At 42.6% G+C, this 14,613-nt stretch overlaps 1 protein-coding gene across 1 annotated transcript in view; it reads right to left on the bottom strand.

Annotated features, from left to right (window-relative positions):
• Window positions 1-2,096, bottom strand: part of TAMALIN (trafficking regulator and scaffold protein tamalin) — a 29,849-nt gene extending 27,753 nt beyond the window's left edge. The window contains exon 1 of the mRNA XM_026717485.2: window positions 1,698-2,096. Coding sequence (XP_026573270.1) covers window positions 1,698-1,853 — 156 coding nt within the window. The 5' untranslated portion in view covers window positions 1,854-2,096. The remainder of the gene's footprint in view (window positions 1-1,697) is intronic.
• Window positions 2,097-14,613: the final 12,517 nt, after the last annotated feature.

The following is a 14,613-nucleotide window of genomic DNA, read 5'->3' as shown; positions in this document are numbered from 1 at the left end:
AACCACAGAATTTGAGATGTTGAACAGATGGACATTTTTTTCTTCACCAGAGAGCAAGAAACCCATGCAAACAATGAAACATCTGAAAACCACAACCTCTCTGAATGTAGACAGTCATGTTTTACATTTGTATCTAAAAAAAGAGCACGTTTGCTTATTCAAATATATATCTCACTAAGTCCAGTAGGATATGCAGCCAGGTAAATTTTCTCACTGAACATGCTTTGTGAAACATAAGCCCACACATCTTTGCAATGTAAGAAACTAGTTCAGTGAGCACCTATATGTGATGCTTTTCCATCTAGAAAATCAGCTGCAAATGTAACTAGTTGGGCCAAAGAGTAGTTTCCCCAAAAAAATATCTCACAGAAGCCCTTCCTCCCCCTCCCTTGGTAGATTCAAGTCCCCAAAATGGTTTGCCACCCATTAATTTTTATTTACAGTACTACTTTCATGGACTGGAAGACATCAGTCAATTACTAAGTTTAAATTGCCTCCAGATATTAAATGGTAACAATCAAGAAGAGAGGCTAGCCCACCCAGGAGATATGTCCCCTAGCTTCTCCAAGCAAATCCAGGACAATTGGTCAATCCCAGGACAAACAGGTCCACTACAACAGAGGTCACCAACCTGGGCAACTTGAAGACTTTTGTGGACTTCAACTTCCAGAATTCCCCAACCAGCCAATTCTGGGAGTTGAAGTTTCACAAGTCTTAAAGTTGTCAAGCCTGGAGACCTTTAGCACATCAAGAAACTTCTGGTGGCTCCGTGGAAAACTTGCGCTCCCAGCTTCGCACTTCCCACCATCCCCACCAGAGAGAGAGGCGTTAAGTTTTGTCAGGAAAGGTGGGATGGGAGGAGTCGGGATGGCAGCAGCAGGCTAAGATCACAAACACACCAGAAAGTGTGTATGTGTGTGAGTGTGTGAATCTTCCTCCCCTCGGCTACCTCTCTCTCTCTCTCTCTCTCACAGGGGACCTTCAAGGTGCGGAGAAGCGCATCCAGAAGTACCGCAGGTGGATTTTGTCTATGGAGATTCTCAGTCATCCAGGTCGTGGTTGTCCCAAAGGTGCTTTCCCCACCCCCAAGAGGCAACTGGACTTTTCTGGTTTTTCTGTAAAAAAGGCTGAAGAAGCTTCTTAGATGAGAAGCGAAACGTCTTCAAAGAAAAACCAGAAAGTCCAGTTGCCTTTAATTTTGGGGTGGGGTGGGGGGGGGAGAAGCACCTTTAGGACTACCGCAGGTGATGGAAGGAGGACGACTTACCACCCGCGTTGACCCCAGGCAGGCCTCGGAGGGGAGGTTGGGAGGGCAAAGGCGATGCCTTCGCGGAGAATGAACGGGAGGCGATCAGCCTGGGGGTGGAAAAAGGCAGCCCTTCCTCGCAGGACTGGGCAGCGAAAGCCCGAGTGGCCGGGCGGGCAGGGGGATCTCCTCCCTAGTTCCCAGTCTTTGGGGTCACGGGAAAGGCAGGGGCTAGACGAGCGCCGGCAACGGCGTTCATCGGGTCCGCAACGAGACACACCCAGGACTGGCAGGAGTGTGTGTGTGTGTGTTGTGTGTGTGTGTGTGTCTCGAGAGGGACCGAGGAGGGCCGGCGCCGGGTTAGGAGGATCGCGCGTGTGCAACGCTCCGTTCTTGCCGCCGCGTCTCCCCCCCACCCTCCGGCAGGGCGGCGTCCCCTTCTTCCCCTTACCTTCCTGGCTCGGGGCAAGGTGCCCCCCGAGGCCGCCAGCGCTTTTTCCAGCTCCGACGCTCGACCCCCGCCGGGAGGTTCCGGCCCGGCCACGCTCGCCGCCGTTTCTTGCGCCGGGGCTCCGGGCCGGAGGCGCCGAAGTCTTCGCAGGGTCATGGCTGGAGAGCGGGCGGAAAGGAAGACAGACGGGCGGCCGCCGCCACCGCCGCGCCACACGATGCTGTCTGGGCTCCGGGATTCGATGGTGTGCGTGTGTGTGTGTGTGTGTGTGTGTGTGTGTGTGGGGAGGGAGGGAGGGAGGGAGGGGGGCGGGGGGGAAACACGCCCCTCCGCCCTTCTCTAGGCGAGTCAAGCCTCCGTTTGCAAAGACAGCGCCGCTGAAGGCCCCGCCCCGCCTTCGGGAGGCCCCGCCCCTCGGCTCACCGCTCCCAGCCCGGCGCCGAGAAGAAAACTCACCTTTCTGAATTGGAAGCGCTGCTCTCTTCTTCATCGGGCTTGTAGCTCTTGCCGCCTGGACGCTTCCCAACACAGGGAGACGAGGCGTCCCTTGGGCGAGCCGGCCCCCTTTTCCCACCCCCCCCCCCGCTCCACTTGGCCCATTCCTCCCAGGAAGGCTTTCCTTCTCGGGAAAGGACAGGAGCGGCAGCCCGAAGTTAAAGAGAGTTTGACAATTCCATTTCTCCAAGCCGCTAGTCCTCCGTGTTCTTATCTTAGAGGCCAAGCTGGCGGCTTGCGGAGACCGCTTCATTTAGAACCTTCGAGGACACCTTAACAAGCGAAGCGGAGCCCCGGCGTTTCAGCCGTCTGCGGTCGGCTCGGCTTTATTTTTAGTTTTATTTTAATGGCCCAGGTAGCGGAGCTCCCGCTGCGGTGCGCCCGAGGCTGAGAAACCGGATTTCGTTGGTCTGTTTCTTCAGGTTAAAAAAAAACCAAAACCGCGATCCCTGTAAAGACCGCTCAAGCTTTGAAGCGCAAATCCGAAAGTGTCTCAAACGACTTCGGTTTTCTCTCTGGTCCGCACCGTTAGGTTTGTGGGAGGTTTGTGGGGCGATCGTGTGCGAAACCGGTCCAGTCTTTTTTTTTTTTTTCCTTTACGTTTGCTTCCCCCAACTCGGCGCCCCTCCATTGTACCGCAATGCAACTTCCCCTATTCGGATAATTTGGGAATCGACCACAGATCAGGTTTTCTCAACCTTGGCTATTTGAAAGACATGACGACTTCAATTCCCAAACTTGAGAAACCGCCATTTAGATCACGGGTAGCTTTGCTGGCTGGGGAATTCTGGGAGTTGAAGTCCGCCAGGCTTAAAGTTGCCAAGGTTGGAGACCCCTCATTACTGCTTCTGGGGAGAGCGACGGAACAGCTCGAGGTTCCTGAAACGAAGCAAAGAAACTTCTTCCTAGTTAGTTGCTTCTAGTTTTGTCCACAGACGGGATGCTTTCAGAATTGTGGCCCAAGACTGTAAAGTCACAAATGAAATAAACATTCATGGTCTGCAAGGAAAAATGTGGGAAGGATGTGTGGTAATGTAGCTCCTTCTAGCGTCGGCATGGATACATTTCACAAGAAACCTTAATTGCCAGAAAAAACTCGTGAGAGAAGCCTGCATATCAGTTATATACCTCATTCATTTACAAGCAGCACATTGTTAGAAATAGTCTCTCGGTTCATTGTTAGTTCTACAGCTATGTGTTTTGTACAAATAGCGTAGGAACCTTTATTTCATCCCTCAGGTTGCAATTCCTTCAAAAAAATAAAATGGTGCTAATCAACCTGGGTTTTTAAGAGACGGATAATTAGATGGCGTCATGGATCTCACTTTCTTAAATCGCACAGTAGTGGAGTGAAGAAAGGATAAGTGAAAAAGATGAGCCATTATACAGATTCTTGCAAGTATTTGGATTGTTGCAACCTTACTTGCAGGTATGTCTGCATAGTTGTTTGCAAAGGTGGCTGAATTGTGTAACATGCAGAGTCTAAGGAGTTTTCAGTCCAAGGGAAAAAACTAAAGGAAAGGTTGCTGTTTGAACTGAAAGATTGCAGCATCTCTCAGAATTTAAAAGGCTGCTTTTGCGGCCCTTTATGTATAGATAGCGCCGGGGTTAAAAGTTGATTATTATATTCTACTATTATTACGTTGTACCCGATTTACAACTGGCCATCTAATGAAAGTTCAAAAATACGAAGTTCCAGAAAGTAAAGCACTTCTGGCCATTCTAAAACAGCGTGCTGTTCCCTGCCCCCCTGCTGTAATGTGCTTGTGATCTGGAAACTTGACAATCTGTGCACACTTACAACTGGTTGGAAAGTGCCCTCTTTTCATGTGATGGTCATTTGCAATCTTCTCTACGGGATTCTCCAGAAAGTCAATGGGGAAACCAGCAGAAAAGGTCGCAAGCTGCTGAAGAATTCCTCCCCACACCCCTGCTTGAGAAATCCTTTAATCAAGCTGCAGAAATCTCTGGGATCCAAACTTTGTTTTTCTGTAGCCCAATTTCATGGATGGAAGGGAATTGCTTGCTCTCCTTTGGCAGGCAAGTCTTTTACCGGCTGCTGAACAGCTGCAACCGGGAGAGCGGAATTGTTGAGCAGTAAACAGGGATGTCTTTGCTGAGCAACTGCTTCACTAAATGATCAAGATTCTGGGCCCAATTGTGGTCTTAACTTGAGGACTACCTGTATAAGCACTTATAGACTGTCCATATAAGAGATCAGATCAGTCTTTCCCAGCCTAGTATCCCCCAAGGATTACAGTTCCTATCATCCCCTGGCAATGGGAAGGCTAGGAAATTGAAAATCTTTCTGGGACTGGGAAGTGTATATGAGAGAGAAAAAGAGACCCAGCGTTTTTTGCTCTCTTCCACCCTAAATCTCTCTCTCTCTCTGTGTGTGTGTGTGTGTGTCTATTCTAATCTATCAATTTGTAATCTCACAAAGAAGTTGGAAATGATGAAATGGCAAATGTGTCTATGCTGGGTTTCTAGTCTACATTTACTAATGTTTTTGGATTTCTACTTCTGGTGAGTTTTACACATCTTTCAAGTGTTCCATTGTTGTCATTCTGATTGCTCTCTGTTACAAGACATCATGCCAGGGTGTGAAACAAAGCATTTAAAAGGCGAGTGAGGTAGAAGTAATGATTGCGAACTTCAGTATTAAAATAAAAAAAATGATGCCCACAGGGCTAAAACTGGCAAGATTGACACAAACCAGCTCCTCCCCAACCGCTCCCCCCCCCAATAAAACTGAATCACTTTTGGAGCTGTTTTTACTGAAGACAGTTTGTTTCAATGCATCTTGTTAAGCTCATCAAGTGACTACAGCTTGCTCCAAAGAGTTATAGGTGTGATCCAGCCTCAATAAATCTAAAGCAGCAGAAATAACTTTCTTTCCTGTGATTTCTTTTTCATACCCCAGGTTTCCTCATTGGCCCTGTGGCTGATAGTGCTGGAATTCTGGTTAGATCCACCCCCAAGAGGCTGATCCATTGCTGACCCTTTGAGATTTCTGACGCCCCTTCTTCTGATTGGCTCCTGCTGATTCAGTCACTTGTTCCAAACATTAATACATGGACAAATGCCTTAAAGCAGAGCTGTCAAACTCACTGCATCACGGTGGCGTCATGTGACATATCGGGATTCCCCCTCCTTTCCCTAAACTGGGCATGGGTGTGGCCAGCACATGAGGCATCCAGCCCCACCCGCAAGTTTGACAGCCCTGCCTTAAAGCATAGACAATCCTCAGTATTGCAGTAGGGCAGATGAGATTGGTGTCCTTTTTAAAATTGGTAACTTATCTTGATGCTAATGAACATACAGTACTTTATAGAACTTGCCAATATAGTTTTATTTTTTAATTGAATGAAACCTGCACATTTAATTTGAATCATTAACATTATTATAGGATCCAATCTGGGTCAGTCACCGGGACCAGAGGTTTTGTCTTCCGAACTTTTGGACTCATGACGGAGCTCACCTTCAGGGAATTTCTCTCTAGCCTGTGACATGTATATTTGCCTTCTTTGATTAACATTATTCTTCCACAATTATTGAGAATTCACCCTTTGTCTAGCAAGGGCGCTGTGGCTCAGTGGCTAAGACGCTGAGCTTGTCGATCTGGAAGGTCGGCAGTTTGGCGGTTCGAAACCCTAGCACCGCATAATGGAGCGAGCTCCCATTACTTGTCCCAGCTTCTGCCAACCTAGCAGTTCAAAAGCATGTAAAAATGCAAGTAGAAAAATAGGGAACATTTTAGTGGGAAGGTAACAGCGTTCTGTGCGCCTTCACGGTTTAGTCATGCCGGCCACATGACCATGGAGACATCTTCGGACAGCGCTGGCTCTTCAGCTTTGTAATGGAAATGAGCACCACCCCCTAGAGCTGGAAAGGACTAGCATGTATGTGCAAGAGGAACCTTTACCTTTACCTCTACCTAGCAAGGAAACTCGGTGAATGGCGCTGCTGTGCTCGCCATTGAATGCATTGAGATCATGCCTCATCACATCTGACTGCTCTAGCTGATCAGGAGATGCCTGATTGATCAGCCTCCTCGGATGAATCATGGTTTGAAGATTCCTGAGACTAACAATACACAGAGTTGATTGGGACATTGTCAGAATTTTGCCCTATGACATCCTGCATTCATGGGAAAATACAGTACTAGAAAGAAAACATTCATTGTATTAACATAAAAGGAAGAACTGGTTTGTTTTCCATACAATTTACCCCAAAAAGAAAAATGCTAAAATAAAAAATACCAAAGTATCACACTGTCTGTAGTATTACATATGCTGTCTGTAGTATTACATATGCACAACAGAAAGGATAAAATTATAAGCAAGGGTTTATTTTTTTCTAACCTATTATTACAATGTGGATAGCTGAGGTTTGTTGTATTATGAGGCATGTCCAGCAATTATTTTGATGGAACAAGTTCTGGACTAGGTCTCCACAGCTGATCTTAATTTTCAGAAAGGAATGAAGAAGTCAACAGCAACCAAATGGGAAATAAGACAAACACAAGAGTGCAGCAGCTGTAGAAAGATCACTCGAGAGACTAATGTTTTGTATTTTGGAACTCCCCTGGACTGACGTTCGCAATACATGGCTTTCTCATTTGGGGTTGTTGTTTGGAACATCTGTCCTTTCACGAATCGTCAGAGGCATCACCTTGCTTGCCCTTTTACGCAGAAGTGAGGCAATAGATTCCCAGTGCAAGGTCATGTGTGTTAATACGATATAAAAGCTTGATGGCTAGAAAATTTTTTCGATGGACTTAAAATTAATTAATTTAATCCAAAAGCTTTTTGAATAACAGTTCTCACTCCAATAATTCAAATATTGTACATAGATTGAGTACAAGGAATCCAAATAGTTATCCGTGCCAAGCTTTACAATAGCTGGAGGAACTGATCAACACAATGGGAAAGCATCCATACTCAGAGAAATTATCTGAAAAAGAAAAGCCACATTCATTGTTGGTTATACATCTACCAGCAGCCCTCACTTAACAATTTTTATTGTAAGAATAATTTCCATTGTTTAGCGATGCACAGGACAAGTGGGCTCTCACATTACTGCGTCACTTAGCAACAGTCATTCTGGCACTCTTAGTTGTTGGTGTGAAACCAGGAGGGCTGAAGATCATTAAGTGAGGACCACCTTGTAACTTCTAATAAACAAAGTCAACAGGGAAGCCAACAAGACCCAGGTGGCTCACAATTAGGCTGGCAGGCAGGTAGATGGCTGCTGCTGGGAAGTTGAGGTTATGCGGGTAGACTGGCAATCTCAACATCCATTTTGAGTCTTCAGAAATATGTTTCAGTTCTCCATTTGGCTTCTGATACTGTGAAAGAATGTTTCTGCAATGAAACTAAAATGAAGTAAAAATGGAGATTTGATGGGTCTATGGAATCCTTTCACCTTATGTTCCACTTCTGTCTACTACTGATGGTTGTTTTACAAATATTATATAGGGAAGAGAAATAAAGGGCAGAGTCCTAACATCTTCATCAGGATTATGCACTGCCATAATAAAATAGTTCTTCAGAATTCATTTTGGAAGCCCCAATAATTTTTATAGTTTAAGGGATTCATTATATACTGTAGCTTTAAATCATTTATGTTCAGAAATGTTTTCATTCTCGAAGAAATTTAAATTTACTTGAATTTTAAATCCTATATTTTTTCTGAAACTATATGCCTAATCCTGTAGATTTATTTTATTCCATATTTTACATGGCCTTAATCCCTGTGCCCAAATTATATTCAGAGGGTTATGCAAAATAGATCACATGGAAATCAAGAGACCGATTTCCATGTGATCTATATTGTAACCTTTTATAGCCCTTTGTTATTTAACACCCATATCAGATTAATTTATACATAACTTTAAGAAACAACACGATTTATTTTTGGCTTAGTAGGATGTCTGAAACCAGCTTAAGAAATAAACCATGAATGGCTTTTACAGCAAGTCATATCTGGGAATTAGAACGGGGTCATGGTTAGAACCCCTGACTTATCATTTTTTGGGTCCAGAGCTACAACTTTTTTTTCTGGCATCAACAGATAATTGAGGAAAACAAGCCAAAAATTGGAAAACACACCTTGTTCATATGCTTATCTGCCAGACTAACTCTGATTTACTCCTAATTTATCCTGGCCTCAGAGTTATATGTTAACACATCCATCAACTCAGAAGCACCCTTGTCTTACTTGAGGTTCTACAAAAATTGTGGTCAACTGGTCACACTCCAATCTATTTGTTAAAATATCAAGCAAATATGCAATTGTAACTGCTGCTCTCTACATGTTGTGTGGCTTCCGATGAGGGTGTTGTCATGCAGTTCCCAGTATTATTCTTTGCTTTTTTCTTCTTGTTGCTGGAGGGGGAAAAAGCTATCAGAAAGGGGAGAAATTCCATACTTCAATATCTTGTTATTAGCAATTCTAAGAGTATGCATTTGAAGGCACCAGTAGTGAAAGTGTAGACCTATTTATAGAAAAAGTTTGTGATAAATGTTAGGGACACTAGCAGACTTGATTATTCCATCTTTTTTTTTTTTTTTGGTACATGTCTGAGCAGAGTAAGAAGGCACAAAGATCCCTAGTCATGTGGCACAAAATTAGATGCCCAATATACAGCAGTGTTTCTCAACCGTGGTAGCTGGAAGATGTGAGGACTTCTAAGTCTCAGAATTCCTCAGTTACGCATCTTCCAGTTGCCATGGTTGAGAAACACTGTCCTAGAGTAAGCTTTAGTTTCCCTGTCCCTACTAGTCTGCCTGAGTCAAAGTATAATTACATGGAATTAACCTTGAAGCTGACACATTTATACCATTTAAAAGTTCAAGGATTTATTATAGAGGAGTTGATAAAAACATATTAGAGGAAGAGTACAAGCAGCGATAAAAATCAATTCACAAATATTCCCTAACTTACGTGTAATTGTTGCACCCCCTTTTAAGGTGACAGTATTACAACACTGGCAAATGATAAAATCCAGTCAGGAGTTTTTTGTATGCTGCTCTCATCCTTTTCCAGATGGGTGCAGAATATTTTTGAGAACATAAAACTGTTCAGTTCTGCTATGCAGTGCTTGTTTGTCCTTGTTTGGTGGTTGATACAGATATGATATTTTTTCATTCTAAGGCTATTATGCCTTTATGAGCCGTTTTAAATACATTCTAGGATGTTCTTGCTGGGAATTCTTTTCCAGATTGTTGGACCTGACATAGATTCAAAATCTGTAGATCAATATCTAACAATCTTTCTCCATTTTTTGGGGGGTCTCTTAAATGGATAGAGTAAATCAAAAATTCTCTAAAGAATGTTTTGAAAAAGAATGCACAATAGATTAACCCACGATGAATGTTCAGCATCCTTCTGGCTCTCCAGGGGGACAGCAAAGGGTACTATTAGTTGGCCAATCCCACAGCTATAAAGAGCACAACTGTCATGTCCTGGAATCATGCTTTTGGGGGGCAAGATTAAAGTATAACTCAGAAAACAAAATCCCAAACTTGTGACATATCCATTAAGCAGAACTTCATTAACACTGGAATTTTATTCATGCTTTACATGTAAGTAAATTCTACTGAGATGAGTGGCACTTGTTACCAGGCAATTATACAGGATGAATGTGTTGCACCAAAACGGTTACCTTGAACTTTTCACTCTTTCACATTTCTGGTTCATTGAGCAATGTCAGAAATTCCCTAGAAGTTCTTTCACAGATGAATAATCCTGAAGCGCAAGACCTCCATTAAAAAGGTAAAAGTTCCCCGCGCACATACGTGCTGGTCATTTCCGGCTGTAGTGCTGTCTGGTGAAGAGCCAGCGCTGTCCGAAGAAGTCTCCGTGGTCATGTGGCTGGCATGACTAAACACCGAAGGCGCATGGAACACTGTTACCTTCCTACCAAAGTGGTCCCTATTTTTCTACTTGCATCTTTACATGCTTTCGAACTGCTAGGTTGGCGGAAGCTGGGACAAGTAATGGGAGCTCACTCCATTATGCTGTGCTAGGGATTCGAACCGCTGACCTTTCTGATCGACAAGCTAAGCGTCTTAGTCATTGAGCCATTGCGTCCCTAGAACTCCATTAGGTAGCCCTGAATTTACAACTATTCATTTATGAATTGTTCGAAGTTACAATGGCACTAAAAAAAGTGACTTACAATCAGGCCTCATACTTACAACCATCACAACATTCCCCATAGTCACATGATTAAAATTTGGGTGCTTAGCAACCGGCATGTACTTATAATTCCAGCATCCCATGGTCATGTGATCGCCATTGGCAACCTTCTCAGCCAGCTTCCAACAGGTAAAGTCAATAGTGGGAGCCAATTCGTTTAATGATCACGATTAACTTAGCAACTGCAGTGATGTTTAATAATTGTGGCCAAAAAACCTGTAGAATCCAGCCTCACCAACTTACAAACACCTTGCTTAGCAAGGGAAATTTTTGCTCCAGTTGTGGTGTAATAAAATGATCACCTGTATTCTGAAATTGATTCAATTTAAACCCTAACATTTGCTTTATTCTCACAGCACAGTTCCAATAATATCGACAACACAATTTTTCCCCATAGTAATCTTTTATACAATTATTAGAAATGTAGCTTCATGTAGCTCAGTTATATCTTTGAGTTATCTTTATGTATTCATCTTTCCATTCTCTTAGCTAATATTAAAATTCAAGTATGTAAAGTACAGTGTAGATAAGTCAGAACAAACACATACAAAGTCAGTTTATGTGAATAAAAACAAACTTTTAATAATGTACAACCAAAAATTTGACAGCCTCATTCTTATATTAAAACAAAAGATTTCTTTCCTATATTACATCTATTTACATTTGCATACTGAGGAGATAAAGTGTCTAAGTGGCTATTTTACAGTCTTTCTCTAGTAAAACATATAAAACCTGAAACAAATATAAAGATCAAGAAGGAATCCATTTTTGGGACAAGAAAGACAGAAGAGACAAGACAATAGTACCAAGAATGATCTATTCTGAAGCCGGTGTGACCCCCAACTGTAAGTTATACTGTGTAAGTTTTGGAAAAGATTAGGGGCATTGCAAATGCAGTTTTCTACTGGGAAATTTCATATCAGGACTCTAGTCTGTTCGGATAAAGCTGGCTGATGTTCCCCAAATGGAATCCAGCATTGGGATTCTATCCTGCTATTTGTAACCCCAGGGCTGGGTTATTTGGCCATTGGACTAAAATTTCATGAAAAAAACCCTCAAAGTACCATGACAGTTACTGGTTTAATTTGCAATGGAACCTCCTACTTTTTTTAAGTAACTATGAATGAATGGTTAGGAATGGAAGGAATGCTATTGTTACCATAGAAAGGATATTTGCTCCTCTTAGTCAAAAATGCCAACTGCAGTAGCTAACTATGTTATTGGAGTGATAAAGACACATCAAAGAAATGTCTTAAATAAGCACCCAACTCTGCTTGATTAAAACAGTGCAGTTTGAGGGACCTTTTTTTGAATATGCCTACAATTTGAAATCAGGTAAATGTTCCTGTTTTCCATTTAGGAAAAACAATCCTTTGGTCATTTTTACTTTGTCATGAAACAAAAAAAGGAAAAAAATTCTAAAGAGTCCAATTCTGCTGGATTAATTTGAGGGTTTCTTTATGAATAAAATGGTTCTTGTCCTCTCTGGATTGGATGCCAAGAGGGCAGAGCTGAGGTGCCAACAGATATGATCTGGATTATTTTGAGTTTGTGGAATCCAAGTATAGCCTGATCCCCCACCAAAATGTTGTATTCTCGACTCATTGGGTGGCTGGCTAGGGTGTGATCAGCTGGAACTGGGAGGTTATTTATGCTTGAGAGAAGCTGATGTTGCCTGCTTTGAAGAGGGTAACTGAAGAAGAAAAGCCTGGGTTCAGCTTGATAAAGTTTGATAAAAGTTTGCCCTATATGTAATCTACCCTTCCTAGGAAATGGTGTTGAGAAATACTGGGTAATTAACTAGAGAAGATCCTAGAGGGAGCAGATTATCTGGACCCTGTTCAGTCAGGATCCAGACATGATTATGGAACAAAAATGGCACTGGCTTTCCTGATAGGGAAACTTCCTTCAGATGCAGATGGGGTGAGGGAACTATGCCCCTCTTGGTTTTATCAGAACCAAGCAGTGTACAAATGCCATCAAGAATACCATGGTGTCCTTCATACAGGGAGTTTGAGGCACCATTTTACAGTAGTTCTGCTCCTACCTGAGAGTGTGGTCAGTCAATGACTTGTGGGAGATGCACCTGAATCCATGAAAGCTTCAGTGTGGGATCCCTCAGGGCTCCATGTTGTTTAAAAACTATATGAAATGGTGTAACAGGTGATTTACTGGTTCAAGCTAAGCTGATAAGTAGCTTTTAATACTTTGGAAGAGTCATCTTGAGTGACGGTTTTTGGAGAAAGAAATTGACTCCAGGATCAGCATGGATAGTCAAGTACTGGGATGGCTATGTACTAGAGTGCTCAATCAATACAGCATCCATATCTCCATGAAGCAAAAAGTCTACAGAGCTGTGGTTAGCCCATCCCTCTTATATAAATGCGAGTTCTGGACTCTGCATCAAAGACATATCAAACTGGAGAAATTTCACATGTGCGCTCTCCAATCAACCCTGGGCATTCATTGGCAAGACAGTCTCCAAACTGGGAGTCCTGGATTATGCAGAGTCCACCAGTACTGAGTCCCTAATTATCAGAGGTCAGAGGACTTGGGTGGGATATGTCCTCAGCATGGATGACCACTGTATGCCTTGCCAGTTGCTCTGGAAGCTCTACAAAGACACTGAATGAAACCCTAGGCCACTGTGACACCCAGCCGTGGGAACTAGAAGCCACAACTAATGACAGAACATGCTGGCAAGCCCTGTGCTGTGAAGTCTTCACCAGCTTTGAAAATAAGGCGCTATCAAAAACTGGGGGGGAAAAACCTGTGGACAGTATCAACTATAAAATATAGTACCTTCTTTGAACCCTAAGGACTGCCAATGCTCAATTATACTTCACAACCCTATAGATGTTTTGAACCAGCATCTGTGAGGTTTGGATGGAGCAAGCTAACATAAAATTCTGCAAGGCAGGGTTCATAATGATCAGTAGACCATTCTGGACTGCATTATCTCCCCCTGAAGGATGTAGTTGTCAATTTGAGGTCTGCATGATTCACAATTTCTACTTAAATGACTGGTGGAAACTGTGGCTTTGTGCTATTTACAATCCTAAATAGAACAGGATGCTTTGTTTTCAATAACTCAGATTTTCATTACTACTTGACTACTGCAATGTATATTACAATGAGCTGCCTTTGAAGACAATCTGGAAGCTGTACCTGATACAAAATGTGGCAGTAAGATTATTGGCAAGATAGCCCCATCTAGCCAGAATCACACCTATATTAAAGATCCTGCATAGGTAGGTGGTAAGCTTCTGGGCCCAATTCAAAGTGCTGGCCATTAGCCATAGAGCCCTAAATGGCACAAAGTGGGACACATACAGGCAATATACCAGTGTTCACTGGTTTAGTCATCAAGAACGTGTCTGAAAATTCTCTCCCTTGTGAGGTTTATAATATCCCCCAACTCAGGGAATATTCTCCCTGCAAAAGTACATGCAGTCCCCACCTAATGTAAACAGGTTAAATCTATTTTATTTCAGTGCACTTTTGATCCTGGATGACCATCTTATCTTTTTATTTCTGCTCTCTGTAATTATTTTTTGTTATTGATAAGTATTTGAATTTGGCTATTGTTATAGGTTGGAATTTTTTGTTTTGATGTTGTACAATTCCTCAGTTTTTGATGGGATTCGAGCAGATCACAGGCACTATTAAATAAATGACCTTTCATGCAGAATTAGAACTGATTTATTCTGAGAAGGAAGCAACTGATATAATATTTGTAGCAAATTACCATAAGGCGTAATTGGGGGAATTCTATTCCAATTTAAATTGACTTTATATATCTGCCTCTGAGCCAGTGGTTCTCAACCTTCCTAATGCTACGACCCTTTAATACAGTTCCTCATGTTGTGGTGACCCCCAACCATAAAATTATGGTTCGGTTCCTAAGACCATCAAAAATATGTGTTTTCCGATGGTCTTAGGTGACCCGTGAAAGGGTAGTTCGACCCCCAAAGGGGTCGTAACCCACAGGTTGAGATCCACTGCTCTAAGCTGTAGGAATAAAATGTCAAGAAGTATGCAATATGAAAAGAACACACACTTTGGCAAAATTATTTAACACTTGGGAATACTTGGAAACAAAATATATTTAAGGGAAATACACACTTTTTAGCCTCAAGTTAATTTCATGTCTATCACTTAAAATCTTCAACTTATCTATGAAAATCAAATGGCTCTTTTAATTGGAGGTGGATTT

This window comes from Pseudonaja textilis, chromosome 2 (genome assembly GCF_049901715.1).
Source record: "Pseudonaja textilis isolate UNSWEBS1 chromosome 2, rPseTex1.2, whole genome shotgun sequence".
Taxonomy (NCBI): domain Eukaryota; kingdom Metazoa; phylum Chordata; class Lepidosauria; order Squamata; family Elapidae; genus Pseudonaja; species Pseudonaja textilis.
Note: the sequence above shows the minus strand (reverse complement) of the source record. Positions and strands in the feature narration are given on the sequence as shown.